General features: G+C 44.2%; 1 protein-coding gene across 3 annotated transcripts in view; it reads right to left on the minus strand.

Moving 5' to 3' along the window:
- Positions 1 to 19400, minus strand: part of FBXO36 (F-box protein 36) — a 278670-nt gene that overhangs the window by 34234 nt on the left and 225036 nt on the right. Inside the window, exons 2-3 of one of the 3 annotated variants that reach the window (XM_048865315.2) lie at positions 4496 to 5516; positions 3335 to 3907 (exon numbers count right to left, since the gene is read on the minus strand). The exons of 1 other annotated variant lie outside the window; for it this stretch is intronic. In XM_048865315.2, coding sequence (XP_048721272.2) covers positions 3366 to 3907; positions 4496 to 5078 — 1125 coding nt within the window. In that variant the 5' untranslated portion in view covers positions 5079 to 5516 and the 3' untranslated portion in view covers positions 3335 to 3365. Of the gene's footprint in view, positions 1 to 3334; positions 3908 to 4495; positions 5517 to 19400 lie in introns of those variants that run through there. One more of the 3 variants, XM_075132212.1, reaches the window with a different exon arrangement.

Consider the following 19400-nt stretch of genomic DNA (forward strand, 5'->3'; position numbering starts at 1 on the left):
CTGGGCTGTGTGGGCTACTAAAAATAAAGTTGTATCATGTCTACTTATTCCACCCATCCACCAGGCCAGTAACCCTGACAATGAAGGAAGTTAGGTTATTCTGGCATGATTTGTTCTTGATAAATTAATGTTGGCTATTACTTATCACTTTATTGTCCTCTAGATGATTACAAATTGATTGTTTAATCATTTGTTCCAGTATCTTTCCAGGTATTGAAGTCAGGCTAACTGGAGTGGAGATTATGTTTATAAAATTTGTGGATGACACCAAGTTGGGAGGGGTTGGAAGCACTTTGGAGGACAGGAGTAGAATTCAAAAGGACCTGAAGAAATTAGAGAATTAGTCTGAAATCAACAAGATTCAATTCAATAAAGACAAGGGCAAAGTACTACACTTAGGAAGGAAAAGTCAAATGCACAATTACAAAATGGAGAATAACTAAGAGAGAGGAGAGTCTAAGAGGTAGTACTGCAGTTGTGAAAAAGGCTAATATCATTTTGGGATATATTAACAGGAGTATAGTATGTAAGACACCAGAGGTACCTGTTCCATTCTACTCAGCACTGGTTAGTCCTAAGGGTATGTCTACACTACGGAATAAGGTCGAATTTATAGAAGTCGGTTTTTTAGAAATCGGTTTTATATATTCGAGTGTGTCTGTCCTCACAGAAAATGCTCTAAGTGCATTAAGTGCATTAACTCGGCAGAGCGCTTCCACAGTACCGAGGCTAGAGTCGACTTCCAGAGCGTTGCACTGTGGGTAGCTATCCCACAGTTCCCGCAGTCTCCGCTGCCCATTGGAATTCTGGGTTGAGATCCCAATGCCTGATGGGGCTAAAACATTGTTGCGGGTGGTTCTGGGTACATATCGTCAGGCCCCCGTTCCCTCCCTCCCTCCGTGAAAGCAAGGGCAGACAATCATTTCGCGCCTTTTTTCCTGAGTTACCTGTGCAGACGCCATACCACGGCAAGCATGGAGCCCGCTCAGGTAACCGTCACCCTATGTCTCCTGAGTGCTGGCAGACGCGGTACGGCATTGCTACACAGTAGCAGCAACCCCTTGCCTTCTGGCAGCAGACTGTGCAGTATGACTGGTAGTCGTCCTCGTCATGTCCGAGGTGCTCCTGGCCACGTCGGCTGGGAGCGCCTGGGCAGACATGGGTGCAGGGACTAAATTTGGAGTGACTTGACCAGGTCATTCTCTTTAGTCCTGCAGTCAGTCCTATTGAACCGTCTTATGATGAGCAGGCAGGCGATACGGACTGCTAGCAGTCGTACTGTACCATCTTCTGCCAGACAGGCAAGAGATGAGGATGGCTAGCAGTCGTATTGTACCATCTTCTGCCGAGCAGCCATGAGATGTGGATGGCATGCAGTCCTTCTGCACCGTCTGCTGCCAGCCAAAGATGTAAAAGATAGATGGAGTGGATCAAAACAAGAAATAGACCAGATTTGTTTTGTACTCATTTGCTTCCCCCCCTCCCCTGTCTAGGGGACTCATTCCTCTAGGTCACACTGCAGTCACTCACAGAGAAGGTGCAGCGAGGTAAATCTAGCCATGTATCAATCAGAGGCCAGGCTAACCTCCTTGTTCCAATAAGAACAATAACTTAGGTGCACCATTTCTTATTGGAACCCTCCGTGAAGTCCTGCCTGAAATACTCCTTGATGTAAAGACACCCCCTTTGTTGATTTTAGCTCCCTGAAGCCAACCCTGTAAGCCGTGTCGTCAGTCGCCCCTCCCTCCGTCAGAGCAACGGCAGACAATCGTTCCGCGCCTTTTTTCTGTGCGGACGCCATACCAAGGCAAGCATGGAGGCCGCTCAGCTCACTTTGGCAATTAGGAGCACATTAAACACCACACGCATTATCCAGCAATATATGCAGCACCGGAGCCTGGCAAAGTGATACCGGGCGAGGAGGCGACGTCAGCGCGGTCACGTGAGTGATCAGGACATGGACACAGATTTCTCTGAAAGCATGGGCCCTGCCAATGCATGCATCATGGTGCTAATGGGGCAGGTTCATGCTGTGGAACGCCGATTCTGGGCTCGGGAAACAAGCACAGACTGGTGGGACCGCATAGTGTTGCAGGTCTGGGACGATTCCCAGTGGCTGCGAAACTTTCGCATGCGTAAGGGCACTTTCATGGAACTTTGTGACTTGCTTTCCCCTGCCCTGAGGCGCATGAATACCAAGATGAGAGCAGCCCTCACAGTTGAGAAGCGAGTGGCGATAGCCCTGTGGAAGCTTGCAACGCCAGACAGCTACCGGTCAGTTGGGAATCAATTTGGAGTGGGCAAATTTACTGTGGGGGCTGCTGTGATGCAAGTAGCCCACGCAATCAAAGATCTGCTGATATCAAGGGTAGTGACCCTGGGAAATGTGCAGGTCATAGTGGATGGCTTTGCTGCAATGGGATTCCCTAACTGTGGTGGGGCCATAGACGGAACCCATATCCCTATCTTGGCACTGGAGCACCAAGCCGCCGAGTACATAAACCGCAAGGGGTACTTTTCGATAGTGCTGCAAGCTCTGGTGGATCACAAGGGACGTTTCACCAACATCAACGTGGGATGGCCGGGAAAGGTACATGACGCTCGCATCTTCAGGAACTCTGGTCTGTTTCAAAAGCTGCAGGAAGGGACTTTATTCCCAGACCAGAAAATAACTGTTGGGGATGTTGAAATGCCTATATGTATCCTTGGGGACCCAGCCTACCCCTTAATGCCATGGCTCATGAAGCCGTACACAGGCAGCCTGGACAGTAGTCAGGAGCTGTTCAACTACAGGCTGAGCAAGTGCAGAATGGTGGTAGAATGTGCATTTGGACATTTAAAGGCGCACTGGCGCAGTTTACTGACTCGCTTAGACCTCAGCGAAACCAATATTCCCACTGTTATTACTGCTTGCTGTGTGCTCCACAATATCTGTGAGAGTAAGGGGGAGACGTTTATGGCGGGGTGGGAGGTTGAGGCAAATCACCTGGCTGCTGGTTACGCGCAGCCAGACACCAGGGCGGTTAGAAGAGCACAGGAGGGCGCGGTACACATCAGAGAAGCTTTGAAAACCAGTTTCATGACTGGCCAGGCTACGGTGTGAAAGTTCTGTTTGTTTCTCCTTGATGAAACCCCCCGCCCCTTGGTTCACTCTACTTCCCTGTAAGCTAACCACCCGCCCCTCCTCCCGTCAATCACCGCTTGCAGAGGCAATAAAGTCATTGTTGCTTCACATTCATGCATTCTTTATTCATTCATCACACAAATAGGGGGATGACTACCAAGGTAGCCCAGGAGGGGTGGTGGAGGAGGGAAGGAAAATGCCACACAGCACTTTAAGCACAGCACTTTAAAAGTTTACAACTTTAAAATTTATTGAATGACAGCCTTCTTTTTTTTGGGCAATCCTTTGTGGTGGGGTGGGTGGTTGGCCGGAGGCCCCCCCACCGCGTTCTTGGGCGTCTGGGTGTGGAGGCTATGGAACTTGGGGAGGAGGGCGGTTGGTTACTGAGGGGCTGCAGTGGCAGTCTGTGCTCCAGCTGCCTTTGCTGCAGCTCAACCATACACTGGAGCATACTGGTTTGGTCCGCCAGCAGCTTCAGCATTGAATCCTGCCTCCTCTCATCACGCTGCCGCCACATTTGAGCTTCAGCCCTCTCTTCAGCCCGCCACTTACTCTCTTCAGCCCGCCACTTACCCTCTTCAGCCCGCCACCTCTCCTTCCGGTCATTTTGTGCTTTCCTGCACTCTGACATTATTTGTCTCCACGCATTCGTCTGTGCTCTGTCAGTGTGGGAGGACAGCATGAGCTCGGAGAACATTTCATCGCGAGTGCGTTTTTTTTTCTTTCTAAGCTTCACTAGCTTCTGGGAAGGAGAAGATCCTGTGATCATTGAAACACATGCAGCTGGTGGAGAAAAAAAAAGGGACAGCGGTATTTAAAAAGACACATTTTATAAATCAGTGGCTACACTCTTTCAGGGTAATCCTTGCTGTTAACATTACATACATAGCACATGTGCTTTCGTTACAAGGTCGCATTTTGCCTCCCCCCACCGCGTGGCTACCCCCTCAACCCTCCCCCCTCCCTGTCGCTAACAGCGGGGAACATTTCTGTTTAGCCACAGGCAAACAGCCCAGCAGGAATGGGCTCCTCTGACTGTCCCCTGAAGAAAAGCACTCTATTTCAACCAGGTGACCATGAATTATATCTCACTCTCCTGAGGATAACACAGAGAGATAAAGAACTGATGTTGTTTGAATGCCAGCAAACATACACTGCAATGCTTTGTTCTACAATGATTCCCGAGTACGTGTTACTGGCCTGGAGTGGTAAAGTGTCCTACCATGAAGGACACAATAAGGCTGCCCTCCCCAGAAACCTTTTGCAAAGGCTTTAGGAGTACATCTAGGAGAACCGCGAATGCCAGGGCAAAGTAATCCTTTCACATGCTTGCTTTTAAACCATGTATAGTATTTTAAAAGGTACACTCACCAGAGGTCCCTTCTCCACCTGCTGGGTCCAGGAGGCAGCCTTGGGTGGGTTCGGGGGGTACTGGCTCCAGGTCCAGGGTGAGAAACAGTTCCTGGCTGTCGGGAAAACCGGTTTCTCCGCTTGCTTGCTGTGAGCTATCTACAACCTCATCATCATCATCATCTTCTTTGTCCCCAAAACCTGCTTCCGTATTGCCTCCATCTCCATTGAAGGAGTCAAACAACACGGCTGGGGTAGTGGTGGCTGAACCCCCTAAAATGGCATGCAGCTCATCATAGAAATGGCATGTTTGGGGCTCTGACCCGGAGCGGCCGTTCGCCTCTCTGGTTTTCTGGTAGGCTTGCCTCAGCTCCTTCAGTTTCATGCGGCACTGCTTCGGGTCCCTGTTATGGCCTCTGTCCTTCATGCCCTGGGAGATTTTCACAAAGGTTTTGGCATTTCGAAAACTGGAACGGAGTTCTGATAGCACGGATTCCTCTCCCCAAACAGCGATCAGATCACGTACCTCCCGTTTGGTCCATGCTGGAGCTTTTTTGCGATTCTGGGACTCCATCATGGTCACCTGTGCTGATGAGCTCTGCATGGTCACCTGCAGCTTGCCACGCTGGCCAAACAGGAAATGAGATTTAAAAGTTCGCGGTTCTTTTCCTGTCTACCTGGCCAGCGCATCTGAGTTGAGAGTGCTGTCCAGAGCGGTCACAATGGAGCACTCTGGGATAGCTCCTGGAGGCCAATACCATCAAATTGTGTCCACAGTACCCCAAATTCGAGCCGGCAACGTTGATTTAAGCGCTAATCCACTTGTCAGGGGTGGAGTAAGGAAATCGATTTTAAGAGCCCTTTAAGTCGAAATAAAGGGCTTCATTGTGTGGACGGGTGCAGGTTTACATCGATTTAACGCTGCTAAATTCGACCTAAAGTCCCAGTGTAGACCAGGGCTAAGTTAGAGTACTTTATGTCCAGATTTGGGTGCCACACTTTAGGAAAGGTGTGGACAAATTGGAGAGAGTTCAGAAGACAGCTATAAAAACAATAAAAGGTTTCAAAAATCTGACCTTTGATGAAAGGTTAAAAAAACTGGGCAAGTTTGGTCTTGGGAAAAGACAACCAATGGGGGCCCTGATAACAGTCTGATAAATATGTTAAGGGCTGTTATAAAAAGGATGGAGATAAATTGTTCATCATGTCTGTTGAACGTAGAACAAGAAGTAATTGGCTTAATCTGAGGTAAGGGAGATCTAGGTTAGATATTAGGAATAACTTTCTAACTACAAGGTTAGGTATTGGAATAGGTTACAGAGGGCGCTTGTGTAATCTCCATCACTGGAGGTTAAGAACAGTTTAGACTTGTGGTTCTCAACCTATTTACCATTGTGGGCGCATATGCAGCTGTCTATGTGTTATGTGGGCAGCATCCACACAATATATATATATACTACCTGTACATCTACTCAAAAAAAAGGTTTATTATTTGTTATATGACAGCAATACGATTCAAATCAATAGAGTACCTTTCATTTTAACACTGGCAAATGTCTACCAAGAGCATTTTAAATGAGAAAATAAGTCAAAACATTTCTGTTAAAATTAATTTACTGCAAGGGTGGCATGGCATGCTTCACTACCACCCTCACTTCTGTGCTGCTGTTGGCAGTGTGGCTGGGCTGAGCACCCAGAAAGTGCGGCTACAGAGCCTGCCTGCAAAGATAGGGAGCCCTGCCCAATGCAGTGTGCCCTCCCAGCCAGGGACTTCACCCCATGCACCCATCCCCCCCACACCAGGGAGTGCCCCCCAGCCCCTCTCCAGACTGCTCCCCAGCCAGGGAATGCCCCCCACCACCCAACCTCCCTGGGACTGTCCCCCCAGCATCCGGACACCCTCCCACCGACACTGGGCTGGCACACATGCCTGCCATGCAGAGACAGAATACCCTGTCCAGGGCAGAATGCCCCCCCCGGATTTCCCCCTCCAACATCCAGTCTTCTACCCAGGGACTGCCCCCACCATGCATCCACCCCCGCTCCGAGGGACTGACCCCTGCATCCCTCCAGCAACTGCCCCCAGCACCCCAGACTGCCACCAGTCTCCCCCCACCTACAGTCTGTCCCCCATACACTGGCTCCACCCCCTCCCTGAAGCCCTAGCTCCCTGCCCCTCCTCCTTAGGCCCCAACCCTCTACACCCCCTCCTTGTGCCCCTTGTGGCCTTAGCCTCTCCACCGCCTCCCTGTGCCCGCTAGTCTCCTACCTCAGCTGCACATAGCTCAGCTGTGCACCCCATCCCACCCTACCTGCCTGCCACTGCGGTCCCAGTGCCATGATCCTGCTCCAGCCAGGGTCACTGGACTCGCGATCTTGGGGGGGCACTAAGCCCCCTAGTTTCCTGCCAATGCTACTGGGCCTGATCCTGCGGGGGTGAGGGGCTGACACTAGGTACAATTTTTTAAAATGCCTAAGTCCCCTTTTCAAAAGTCTCTTAGAAGCCTAATGTCATGTCTATACTTACAAGTTTTGTGACTTTAACTAGTTTTGAGGGGCAACCCGCCCCCCACCCTCCACCAACTCAGCCCGCAGTGTAAATGCAGTTATACAGGTAAAAGAGTGCTTATGCTGCTATTGCTTATTTCAATTTGGGATAGAAAATAAGCTATCTCAGTATAAAATGCTTTATACTGGTACAGCTATGTATCTACACTGGAGCTTTTACCAGCATAACTATGTCAGCAAAAAAAAAATCACATCCCTTATTGATATAACTATGCCAGTAAAACTTTTTAAGCACAGATAAGCCTAGTCTCATTGAAAGTCAATGGGATGGAGCCTATATCATTTCTGAGAATGCACCTTAAGCATTTTTAAATATTTTACTTCCATAGACTTATCCTGGCACCAAAAGATGAAGGAGGAACACAGAGTCAGGCAAACCTTGTAATAATCCCAGGCTATATTTGGAATAGAAGCCAAATTTGCTGCATCAAAACCACACTAATATTTGCAGAAACCTACAATGATATTTAAAATAACTGTCCTACAAATGTAAAGAGCAGAACTGATTTGAGACTGGGCAACTGCGTTGGCAAAGATTAAAGTAAGTGAACTCTAATTTAGCCCTCCTGGGATATATTTGCTAAGGAATAATAATAAATGACGCATATGGACAGTTGTTTCATACATGGCTACCAACTTCAGACTATGGTTATCTTAAAAGAAAGAAGTAGATAGCTGTTGTGCAGTTCAGGCACCAATTAAGATCTAGAAAGATTTCACTGGGGTTGAGATAAGAGAAAAAGGCAGATGTTAACAAGGAAAACAATAAACCTCTGCATAAACAAACATTACCCCTCTGTCTTCATACAATTTAATAAGTGAAATACAAGCATTTCACTGAATGTTGTTGAATATTCAGTTAATGGAGTTATGTCCGGTATGAGAGTGGACAAAATTAAAAAAAGCTATTCCATAGAATATTCCTCAGAATTCACTAGAGACTGGGAGGGAGAGTGGAAAACTGAAAACTTGTTAAATGACAATGGCAAAGAGACACAATTAGATAGTTCTAACTATCAGAGTTTGTCAAAAAACTACTTTGTAAATTGTAGTATTGATTACTAGTTCTTGCCTCCTGGCCAAGTGCCTCTTTAAGGCACTGAATTGAAACCTTCATGAATGATGACTTCTTATGGATTTTTTACTACTCTTTGAAAACTAATTTCTGTCCTGACGATATAAACTCATTCCTAGCTTTTCCAGATGTTTAAAATCTTGTCTCTAGCTGTTAATTATATTGTAGATAACAAAGACTGAGAGTTAGGGATTATATTAATTACCTATATAATTATGCTATGCTAGGGGTGTTCACATCTATAGGGCAGTGGAGAATATATAGAAAATGCATGGAATTGTTCCTAATACAATTGCATGTGTAAACCCCCTAGGCATTTTTATCATGCCAACTGGTACTTCATGAGATCTAAAATAAAATATGTCACAGTACCCTCTGAAAGTAAGACAGGAGCAATATTTTCACATTTGTGATTTCTTTCTCATGCAGGCCTTCTTTTCACACACATGTTCTTTAATAAAAAATAAGGTACACAATCTAAGGAAAGCCCCATTCTTCATGTCTGAATTTATGACCCAACTATACTATTACCAGGGCTGGCTCCAGGCACCAGCAAACCAAGCAGGTGCCTGGGGCGGCCAGTGTAAAGGGGCTGCAGGACATCGGGCTCTTGGGCGTCAATCCACCCTCGGTGGTGGCGGGAATTCGGCGGCCGCTCCGTCACAGCGCGTTTCGTGCTCAGTAGCAATTTGGCGGCAGCACCATCACTCCACCTCCGTGTTCAGTGGGCAGGATTCTGCCTCCCCGTTCGGCGGCAAGTTTGTTTTTTTTTCCGCTTGGGGCGGCAAAAATGCTGGAGCTGGCCCTGACTATTACAGGACAATAATAAAGTGAAACATCTTGTCCGCGCGCCTCTTGTTTTCTTTTTAACAACACTAAATTATTTGAAAGGTGTTGCATTGTCAGCACTAGCACTTTGAATACTTTACATATTCATGGGGGAGGGATTCTATCTCATTTGTACCAAAGTCAGTAAAGTTACTCTGGATTTACATTGGTTTAATTGAGATCAGAACTTGGTTCATTGTGAATAAGTATCAGAGGAACAGCCGTGTTAGTCTGTATTCGCAAAAAGAAAAGGAGTACTTGTGGCACCTTAGAGACTAACCAATTTATTTGAGCATGAGCTTTCATGAGCTACAGCTCACTTCATCAGATGTTTACCGTGGAAACTGCAGCAGACTTTATATACACACAGAGAATATGAAACAATACCTCCTCCCACCCCACTGTCCTGCTGGTAATAGCTTATCTAAAGTGATCAACAGGTGGGCCATTTCCAGCACAAATCCAGGTTTTCTCACCCTCCACCCTCAAGTCTTGCTCAAAGGTGATCGGCACACGATTTGCAGTGGTGGTGGCAAAGTGGTGTAATGTCATATTTGTGTTTCCCAGTCTTGTAGCTGGCAGAGATCTATTTTGGCCTTGCTGCAGCATACAGAACCCTCAGGGATCCTCTACATCCAGCCCAGCTACCTGTCACTCTAAGGCAGTGGCTCCAAAACTGGGATTCATGAACCCCTGGGGGTTCACAAAATGTTACAGGGGGTTCTCAGGAAAAAATTCCCTAGTGGCGGACAGAGCCGTTCATAGGGACGCTGGGCAGCACGGGGCCAGCAGTCCAGAGCCTTGGGGACTTCCAGGAGCTAAGCAGATCAAAGCAAGCATATCTATAACACTGGGGAGATTTAAACTTCAAGAGTCCTTTTACGAAATAGAATGGGAGTTGGATATTTTTGCTGTTTTTAAAATTAAATAGGCTGCTAGTGTTGTTTTTAAATTATTATGGAGAACAAGTTTAAGCTTTGTTGTAACGTGCGTTGTTTGCCTGGACTGCGCAAGACCTAAATGCTTGTGTAGGAGGAACTCTTTGAGTTGGCTTCTTAAATACCTTCATGCTGTTTCACATCTGATATTCCTTGATGAAACATAGGAGCCAGAGATGCCAGTATGGGGAGGCGACAAGGGTCACGTTCCGCCCCTGTGTCGGTGCCCCCCCCACAGGTCCCTCCCCTTTTTTTCCGTGGGCCCCCGCAGGCCCCGGGGTGCATGGGGGCTTTGCTCCCATACCCATTTTTTCTACTGGCGCCTCTGATAGGAGCCTTGTCTTATAACAGGTTTAATCAAAAGTGATACAAGCTGCAAAAGTGAAATCTTGGAAGAGTGTTGCCATTTTTATAATGTAATAAAAATACTGTAAATGATAAATAATAATAAATAGTGTGTAATAAGCATGTCATAAAAACAAATTTTATATTTCCAAGATCACTGCTTTTATAACTTATGCTAAGGTAAGAGAGAAAATCCATGGAAATATTCATTTTTAGGAGGGGCTTCATGAGACTTGACCTTTTAGTGAAAGGGGTTCGTGGGTTGTTGAAGTTTGGGAACCACTGCTTTAAGAAGACGTTTTGGCAGCAAGGGATTGTCTGAGTGCAGCCGTGCTACCAACTCCCATTTTTGCACAGCCATACCCCTACACTATCCGGGGATTCCTCAATGCCAAGGAAATCCTCATCTGGCTCAGTTAGCCTGCTTCATGCCCCTTTATGTTGCCAGATCAGGGCAAAGAGGCCAAAGTAGGGCTAAGAATCTGACCTACAGTGTCCCTTTACATGGAATGGAGAGAGGAATCCACATGAAACCTCCTGGCTGGAGAAACAGAAGCTGCTATCCACCCTCATTCCATGTGAGAGAAGTGAAAAAAAAGAGATGATCTTTTCCCCCACCTATCTCTCCTAGCAGCCAAGTAGGGAGACAGAGACGGAGAGGAAGGCCCCACCTCTCAATTGTGTGTTTATTTCAGGTTAAAAATATACCTACAGCCTCTTAATTCTGTGTTCTTATTTTGGAGGTCTTGGAGCTGGCTGTATTGCAGTGAGGACTGTTGAAAAGTTATTTATTATACTAACTTATTGTTAATAAAAGATTAAACTATATCCAAGTAATAATGGGAGATCCCACTTTATAATAGGACATATATTGTTATGACAATAATTAGTGTAATAAAAATCATAATATTATCCAACACTCCTTGTAAACTGTCTATCAGATTTTCTTCAACATTTATTTTAGATACAGCAAAAGTATTTTAGCAGTACATTATCTAGACACATTATATGATTTCACTAGCATTATAGTGAAATTATTGACTAACTCATATTTGATTAAATTATTTGTTTATTTACCAGGTAACTTAGTAGCCACAATGAAAATTAGCACAATAAAGCTTATTGTATAAATGAGCGTGATTCTAGATCTCTGCCTCATTCATTTGATAAATTTGCAATTATGTCTCTTTATAAAATGGCTTTATGATTTACTGGGTGATATTGGTGATTCTTATTAAGATGTCCCCAGACAGAAAACAATGCTGTATGAAACAGGTGGCAGAGAGGAACTATTAAGAAGACCAGCTCAGTACAGTAGTTTTTCAATTCTTCTTCCAGTGGGTGTTGCTAAAAGAAATGCATGTGGCTGTGAGAAACAAAGAAGTTGAATGGATTAGCCAATATGTCCAACCTGCCCCCTAATTATACACCAGAAGAAAGACTTAATACATCTGCCAATTAAAATAAAAGTCTCCAACTGCCATGGACTAGCAAAGCAGGCAAGTCAGTACTGCTGTAATATGGTCCCATCTAGAATTTCTTTTAATTTCTAATCAGTTGCTTAAGGACAATGGGTCCCACCTGTTTAGATCACCTAGTAGCTGGGAAAGAATCCCCTTGCTAACACTTTCTTTTAGCTTGGCATCTGTATAATTATTATTTATATATATTTTCTTCCTAGCAGAGATTAATATACCTTGGCAAACATCTCCCAAATCACCTGTATTACACAGGGAACCATCTCAACCACCTATTATTGACAGACAAGTTTATTTAAATCTTTAGTATTAAAGAGATTATACATTTAAGATCTCTTATTCTTATTAGCAACCTTGCTTTAAACCAGGCTTTTATAAAAACCTGTTTAAACTTTCTGAAGTTTTAGATATTCATCAGTAAGGCTGCATTTTAGTCACAGATATTTTTAGTAAAAGTCAGGGACAAGTCATGGGTGGTAAACACAAATTCACGGCCCGTGACCTGTCCATGACTTGTACTATATACCCCTGACTACACCCTGGGTGCTCTGGGGCAGGAAGTGTCCGGGGGGCACTACGGGTGCTTGGGGGGGGGGGTGCGGCCTGGGGGGTGCCATAGGTATTCGGGGGTGCGGGCAGCAGCATGCAACCCGGGACCCCTGCTGCTGCTGGGGGGAAGTAATTGGGGGGGAGCAGGGCAGTGTTGTGTGGCCCGGAACAGCTGCTGCTGCTGGGGGTGACGTGGGCGGCCTGAGACCGCCGCTGCTGCTGTGGGTGTGTGTGCGTGTCAGTCATGACCTCCATGACAGACTTGCAGCCTTATTCATCAGTAAATGAATGCACATTTTAACATAGCTGGGTATAGACATTTCTTTGTATTTGTGTAAGAAAGAATGGTTCCTGGAAACGGCAATAATAATTTAAAGTAATGATCAGATTATCGGTACACAAAGCAGGTAATCTTAAAGATGAGTTCTTATTTCTTCTCTCTGACACATTAAAATCCACATCTAGTAGCGCCTCACAGCTATGCTGCAGTACCATGAATTAAAAGTAATAGTGAAAATAGAATACTTATGATTCAGTTTTCAAAATATAAAATCTTAAAAAAATACTAGTAGATAAATGAAAAGAATGAATCTTAAAGCAGTTGCGTGGCCACTTATGGCCATTAAAGCGCACCCAGGCATGTTGGGGGTGGTGCAGAGCTGCATTTTCCCAGGAGAAGTTCCAGAAGGTACAATGGCTGTCCAAACTTAAGAGTTTGCAGGAGGGGACATGCCACTGTACCATAACTCTGTTTCCTTCTGCACAGTCTTTATGTGATCACAAACTGTTTCCTAACCAATATAATACAATAGTTTTTCTACAACCCTGGATAAACGTGTGAACCTAGGGTCGATTATATGTTTTTAAACTTTACCGCAGATAGAGTTGAGTGTATAATTCATAATGAATGATTGGTATAATGTATTCAGCCTCTTTTTCTGCTAGTTGAATATTTATAAACAGGTCATGGTATTTTTAAACTGTATTTGCTATTTGAATTTGTACAACAAATACATTTTCACACTTTTTATTCTCTGGTTGAGCATGAATATTTAAAATTCAATCTGTGTTGCTTAGTTGTGATTGGTCAGATAAGTCACATGATATTGTTGAGTTCCTGATTTGATGTAGATGCAAGCTCTCCTGGGATGTGCTATCTGCTAGCCCATGCGTTCTGGGCTTTGCTGCAGGAAGGTATGTGCGGTAGAACAGCATGCTGGACTAGACTGCTCTGATATACACTCCAAGAAAACCAGAAGAATATAGATTCAGCACACAGGTTCCTCAGTCTGCCCTAAGAGGAATGATAACAAGTGCCAATTACAGGAAATTTTTATACTTCCATCTGCTCTCTCAGCTACAGGAAATGAACTGGTGTCCGGGTTCAGTATTGCAGCATTCCAGCCAGGTGAAAAAACCTGGCCAAGCTGCCCCTGTTGCTCTGAAATGGGCAAGTCTAAAACAGAAGTGATGTCTATGTATGAGATTCTTTTTTCAGTGGGAACATTGTATTTAATGGATACTTCAAAACTCCCAATGTAAAATATGTAAATATGTCCCATAAACTACACAGGATTTCCTGGTTGTGATAGCACGCAATGAAATATTATTTGTTTTTAAATATGAGAAAATTGCAAGATATTATATAGCATTCAGGAATATACAAATTATCTAGCTTGTGTTACTTCCAAAGTCATAATCCACTAGCCAAAATCAAGTGCTTCATAGCTGGTTTTAAATTTAACTGAAGATTTTCATGTATATCTAAGAAACAGAATCATATAAAAATAAATATACCGAATAACATTCTATACAAGATGCGACTTGGTTAATAAAAATGTTTTTAATGTGAAAGCCTTGTGATATCTAATCCTACACTAGAACATACCCTCCAGAGGAAAAAACCTATGGGAAAGGATAGGAGGAAGGAAAACTCTATAGGGCTCTTTGAGGAAATTTCCTCAGATAATTTTATAAGAAGGAGGTGGGGTGTGTCCAACTGCTTGAAGTAAACAGCTCTTCTTGCAGGAGGCAAACTAATGCCCTCCTAGAATCTAGGGAAGCCCCTGTAAGTGTTACAACTTGAATAATGCAAAGACCAACTTCCCCAGATTAATTCAACCTAAGAGTATTGAATAGAGAATAAGTAATCTTCAGATAAATGAATCATACCCTGATAAGCATAAGAAGCTACCTGTAGGCCCTGATGATGAAGGTAGGTAGTTGCCAAACCAAGACACTCAGCAAACACCTTGTAGCTACTGCTTGTCCAAAAGACTAGACTGACACAGGTTGTCTCCAACATATAACCCAGGGGCGGGAAAACTTATTGGCCTGAGGGCCGCATCGGGTTTCTGAAATTGTATAGCGGGCTGGTTAGGGGAGACTGTGCCTCCCCAAACATCCAGGCATGGCCTGGCCCCCGCCTCCATCCCACCCCCCCGCTTCTTGCCCCCTGACGGCCCCCCCGGGACTCCTGCCCCATCCAACCCCCCCGTCCCCTGATGGCCCCCTGGGGACCTCTGCCCCATCCCCCCCATCCTCTGACTGCCCCGACCACTATCCACGTCCGTGATCACCCCCTGAACTCCCCTGCCCTCTATCCAACCTCGCCTTGCTCCCTGCCCCCTTACCGCGCTGCCTGGAGCACTGGTGTCTGGCAACGTGGCTGTACCAGGACAGGCAGCCACGCCACGCCACGCAGCACAGAGCACTGGGTCAGGCCGGGCTCTGCAGCCCCGGCTCTGCAGCCCTGCCGCCCAGAGCACTGCGCCGTGCGGCGGCATGGCTGCAGGGGAGAGGGGACAGCCTCCCAGGCCAGGAGCTCAGGGGCTGGGCAGGACGGTCCCGCAGGCCACAGTTTGCCCACCTCTGATATAACCTGAAGTACTCTTTGGGCTTTGGCCTCATGAAGATGTAGAGGAGTGCACTCTGAAGTTGACGGGCCTAATCTATTTTGTGAATTGAAAGCTAAGGATTATAATGTTCAGAAATACAGTAAGGCTCTCGCATTGTAACCTGTTATGCCCTCTGTTTCCAGAAGAGATTGGACTTCACTGTATAGTAGTCTACTATGAGAAGGATTGATTGGTTTGGAATTTGACGTGACTTCAAACTGAAACAATGATTCAATAAACTCCAGGTTCCATAGATTGGAAGAGAGATCCTGCCAATTATCCCAATGTTTAACCAAAACTGTAAAAGCCAGAGTCCAAGAAAAAATCTTATTGTCCAGCACCATAGGACTACTAATAACCAGTTTGGGACAACTGAATTTTAAATACATACTGTACAAGCTGCTAACTTGAACTTTAAAGTCCTCTGAGCATTGAATGACTAGCATGTCTGATCTAAGGCCGAATGTGAACATTGGTACCCCATCTCAATTTGTGAACACCACTAAAAAGCAGAATGGATTGGACTGTGTGGGCTTCTACTTTGCTAGTTTTTTCAGCCAGTTACACCCGAAGTCACACCTTTGGCAGAGTGGATATTTAAATATTTTCTCTCTCCATAATGTATTATTTATGTTTGGTGGCATTTATTAAGGCAGATGTTCAGTTTTCATTTGAAGCCTCTGATCAGATGCACAGGCCAGTTAATGCACTCATGATTTTCAAGTGCAGATCATATCAGCGTTTACCCTGGAGGGAAGGGACACAAAAGACAAGAGCATTCCTTCTGATCAACATCACATTAGACAGTTAAACAATAGCCACATCCTGCTCCTAGAACCCTGCATGGACTCTTCTCATGAATTTGCCATACTTTTAAATTTTATTAATTTATTTGTTTATTATAGAATATCGGTATAGCAGTCAATTACAAATGGCATAGAAAAAACACTAAAATGTTTCTTACACTAAAAAATCTGCTAGTACCATACTTCAGTTTTGATGTTGCCATGTCCACTAAATGCTTGCTTCCAGTAGCATGTTTGCATGTTCTCTCTCAAACACCAGCACACTCAGTTATGAACCATCACGGATTAAAGGACAGAGGGAGGAGAGAAACAGAGTTAGTTGTGAGAAATATGGTGTTTCTCCATACACTCAGAATTGTTAAATAAGTGTACAGTGATGAAACCTACTAAGGACATGGATCCACATTAATATTTTTCTTTATTTTTGAAAAAATGAGAATGTTACTAAGTGTTAAGAAATAAAAGAGAAAAAACAGTCTGGACAACAAACAAGCAAACGCTTGGTAAATATGTGTAGAAAATGTAAACAAATGTAGAAGTATGACCTGACATGACAATAACTACAACTGGTGCATGGTTTATGGATTGCAGACTCTAATGCCACAGGCTCTCAGCTAGTAATTAGTGGTATAAAAGAAGTTTTCTTATACTTTGTTTAGAGAAACTGTCAGCATGTCTTCTACTTATGCAGACCTGTGAAGTACTCCGATTTTGTCAAAAGGAAAAAGAAAAGATGAATTATTATTATTTTATTCTGATTCCTGTACACAGAAGACTGAATCAGTAGCACTAGTGTATAACAAATGCAAAAATAATGGCAGATGGAAGAATTTTTTGGATAGAAGACAAGAATACAATTTCATGGATCTCAGTTAATAAAGAGGTAACATAAGAAAGGGTGGTTGGTAATGATTCCAAAAGGTCATGTACAATAACTAGTAAACTGAATCACTATGAAGCTATTGCGCTAACCCCTGCTTTACTCAAATACTCCAAAACATGAATCAATTCACTCGAGAGCATAGCTAGAAAAAAAACTTTTCTGCTTAAAGTTATTGACAAATGTCAATGAAATACAGGAGGGGTGAGGAGCAGGAGGCTTGGGAAAGTATTTATGATCCTCTTTTGGGGAAGGGAAAGGGAGAGGAGAGTCCAGGTAGGAAACCTACCTCCTTGTCTTTCCCCTTCCTTTCAGTCATGCTCCTGTCTCTCACCTCCCTCATTCCTACATTAGCACGTTTGCTGATCTGCTCTGTGGATTCTTGCAACACAGCGGAAGTGATTATAATTTTGATCATACAGTGTGAATGCTTCCAAGGCTGGAATGTCTGCTATACAGACCTCTACATACAGAGCATAAGAAAACAGGACAGGGAGAGAATAAAAAAATTGAGACTGAGACAACACTATCACAGGCAATAAGAAATTACTCTTGTCTTGAGGATCAGAGTCTTCTATTATGTGCACGATGCTTTCCATCTAATAATAATATATGATTAAGTAAGCAGGCAGACAGGAGTGTCGTAATTAGATTATTCTCCTATTTAAGAGAACAAAGGATGCTAGCTAAATGTGAGACATAACGTTCCCTTCCAGATGATAAGACATTGACAGGTTGCATTTGAAGCAGTGGTTTCTCTCCAATTTCAGTTTCAAGGTCTCTTCATTACAGTTTCAGGCCTGGTCTACACTTAAAAAGTTTTGCTGGCATAGCTATGTCTGTTAGGAGTGTGGGGAAAAAAAATCACATCCCTAATTGACATAGCTATGCCAACAGTAGCTGTAGCGTAGATGCAATTTTATCAGCAAAAAATATCCTTTTGCCAGTATAGTTTATGTTTTTGGGGAACTGGTATAAGCTATACTGGCAAAAGACGTTTGCCAGTATAAGCTGCATCTCCACTAGGAAGGTTTGCCAGTATAGCTATACTTATACTAGCAAACACTTTTGAGAGTAGACGAGTCATTGGTCTAGTTGTACCGTCAACTAACTTCTTGGACTCCTCTGGATATTTCTATTTTTATTCCTTCCAGGAATGTCTCTTTTGACACCTGAATTGAATACATCTGTAGTTTTTTATTTGTACCAAAATTGCTTTCTCTAAACTTCTCTCCTTGCTTGCTCTTCCTCAACACTGAAATCTCTGAAGATCTACTCTCTGCTATAGCTTTATTTTACTAGTAGTCCCTGCAATTTAATAATGTATTTTTCTTTACTCTTGTAATATACACTTGATATTCTACTGTATTTTCTTTACTATCAATTTAAACCCCTCTAATTCCATCTGACAGCTGTGACTGGAACACAAAGGGACCCATCACATTGTGCATCATCCTGATGGTCTAGGCTATTGCCAGGGGGTCCCTGATTTGCCAGCAGCAGGGATGGAGACAGGCACACCTTTCTCTTTCTCCATCTGCGTTAAGGGAAAATGGATAATTTTTTTCTGTCTCCTTTCTGTTAGGACACCATGGGCTAGTCAGAGATATAAGAAGTCCTTCTGTGGTCACCCTCTTTCTTTGAAACCATGTCTCCTCAACACTGTTGGTTACAAAAAAAGTTCAATTTTAGTTTTGTTTTTTCCATTTTGTTTTTCATTGAATTGTTAATGTACTAATTAATTATAGATTTTGGATTCACTGTTACTGTCTGCACAGTTCACACCTACATATCTCAGCTGTGGTATTTAGTTCCTCCGTTGTTGATATCTATCACATTATTATCAGTTTCCTATTCCCATTTGAGAAATGCAGAAGTGTAATGATTATACTGTATATTGACTATCAAAATCGAGTTCTCTGTCACAAGTGACTGCTTGCTTCTCTGGTGCTCCCTATCTTTCCTATTGTTTTCCTTCTCTTGCTTGCAGTTTCCACTTGCCCCCACTCATTTCACTCCATTGTTTACTATCATTCCATTATATTATTTATAACTTCAACTTTTTACACTCACTGAAATCTCCCAGGTTTCTGCTTCTTTTAGGTCACTTAGCCTCCCTCTACATATGACTTTAGGCATTGTACAATGCACTTCTTATTCCTATCTAGGGTTGTCAACTTTGTAATATTTAAAAACCAGACACTCCAACAGAAGTGCAAGAACCTCCCCTACCCTCCCCCCTATTCACTCCTCTTCCGCATTCCTCCCATCGCTCGCTACTATTCCTTCTCTCCCCTTCCCGGGTTGGGGGACTTACCTGTGGAAACGCGGCTGGGAGCTGCAGCCGCACAACGCAGGTAAGAGGCAACCCTGGCTGAGTTGGGGTTGGCACAGGTGGTGACGTGGCGCCTTCCAGCTGCCCCCGCCCATTGGACTTTGTGTGTACAGTAACTGGACTTTGCGTGTCCGGTCAGTAGATCTGACCGAACACTGTCAGACCCCTTTTCAACCGGAGTTTCCGGTTGAAAACCGGGCACCTGACCATCCTACCTATGACTCATC

The sequence above is a fragment of the Caretta caretta genome, chromosome 9 (assembly GCF_965140235.1).
Source record: "Caretta caretta isolate rCarCar2 chromosome 9, rCarCar1.hap1, whole genome shotgun sequence".
Taxonomy (NCBI): Eukaryota; Metazoa; Chordata; order Testudines; family Cheloniidae; genus Caretta; species Caretta caretta.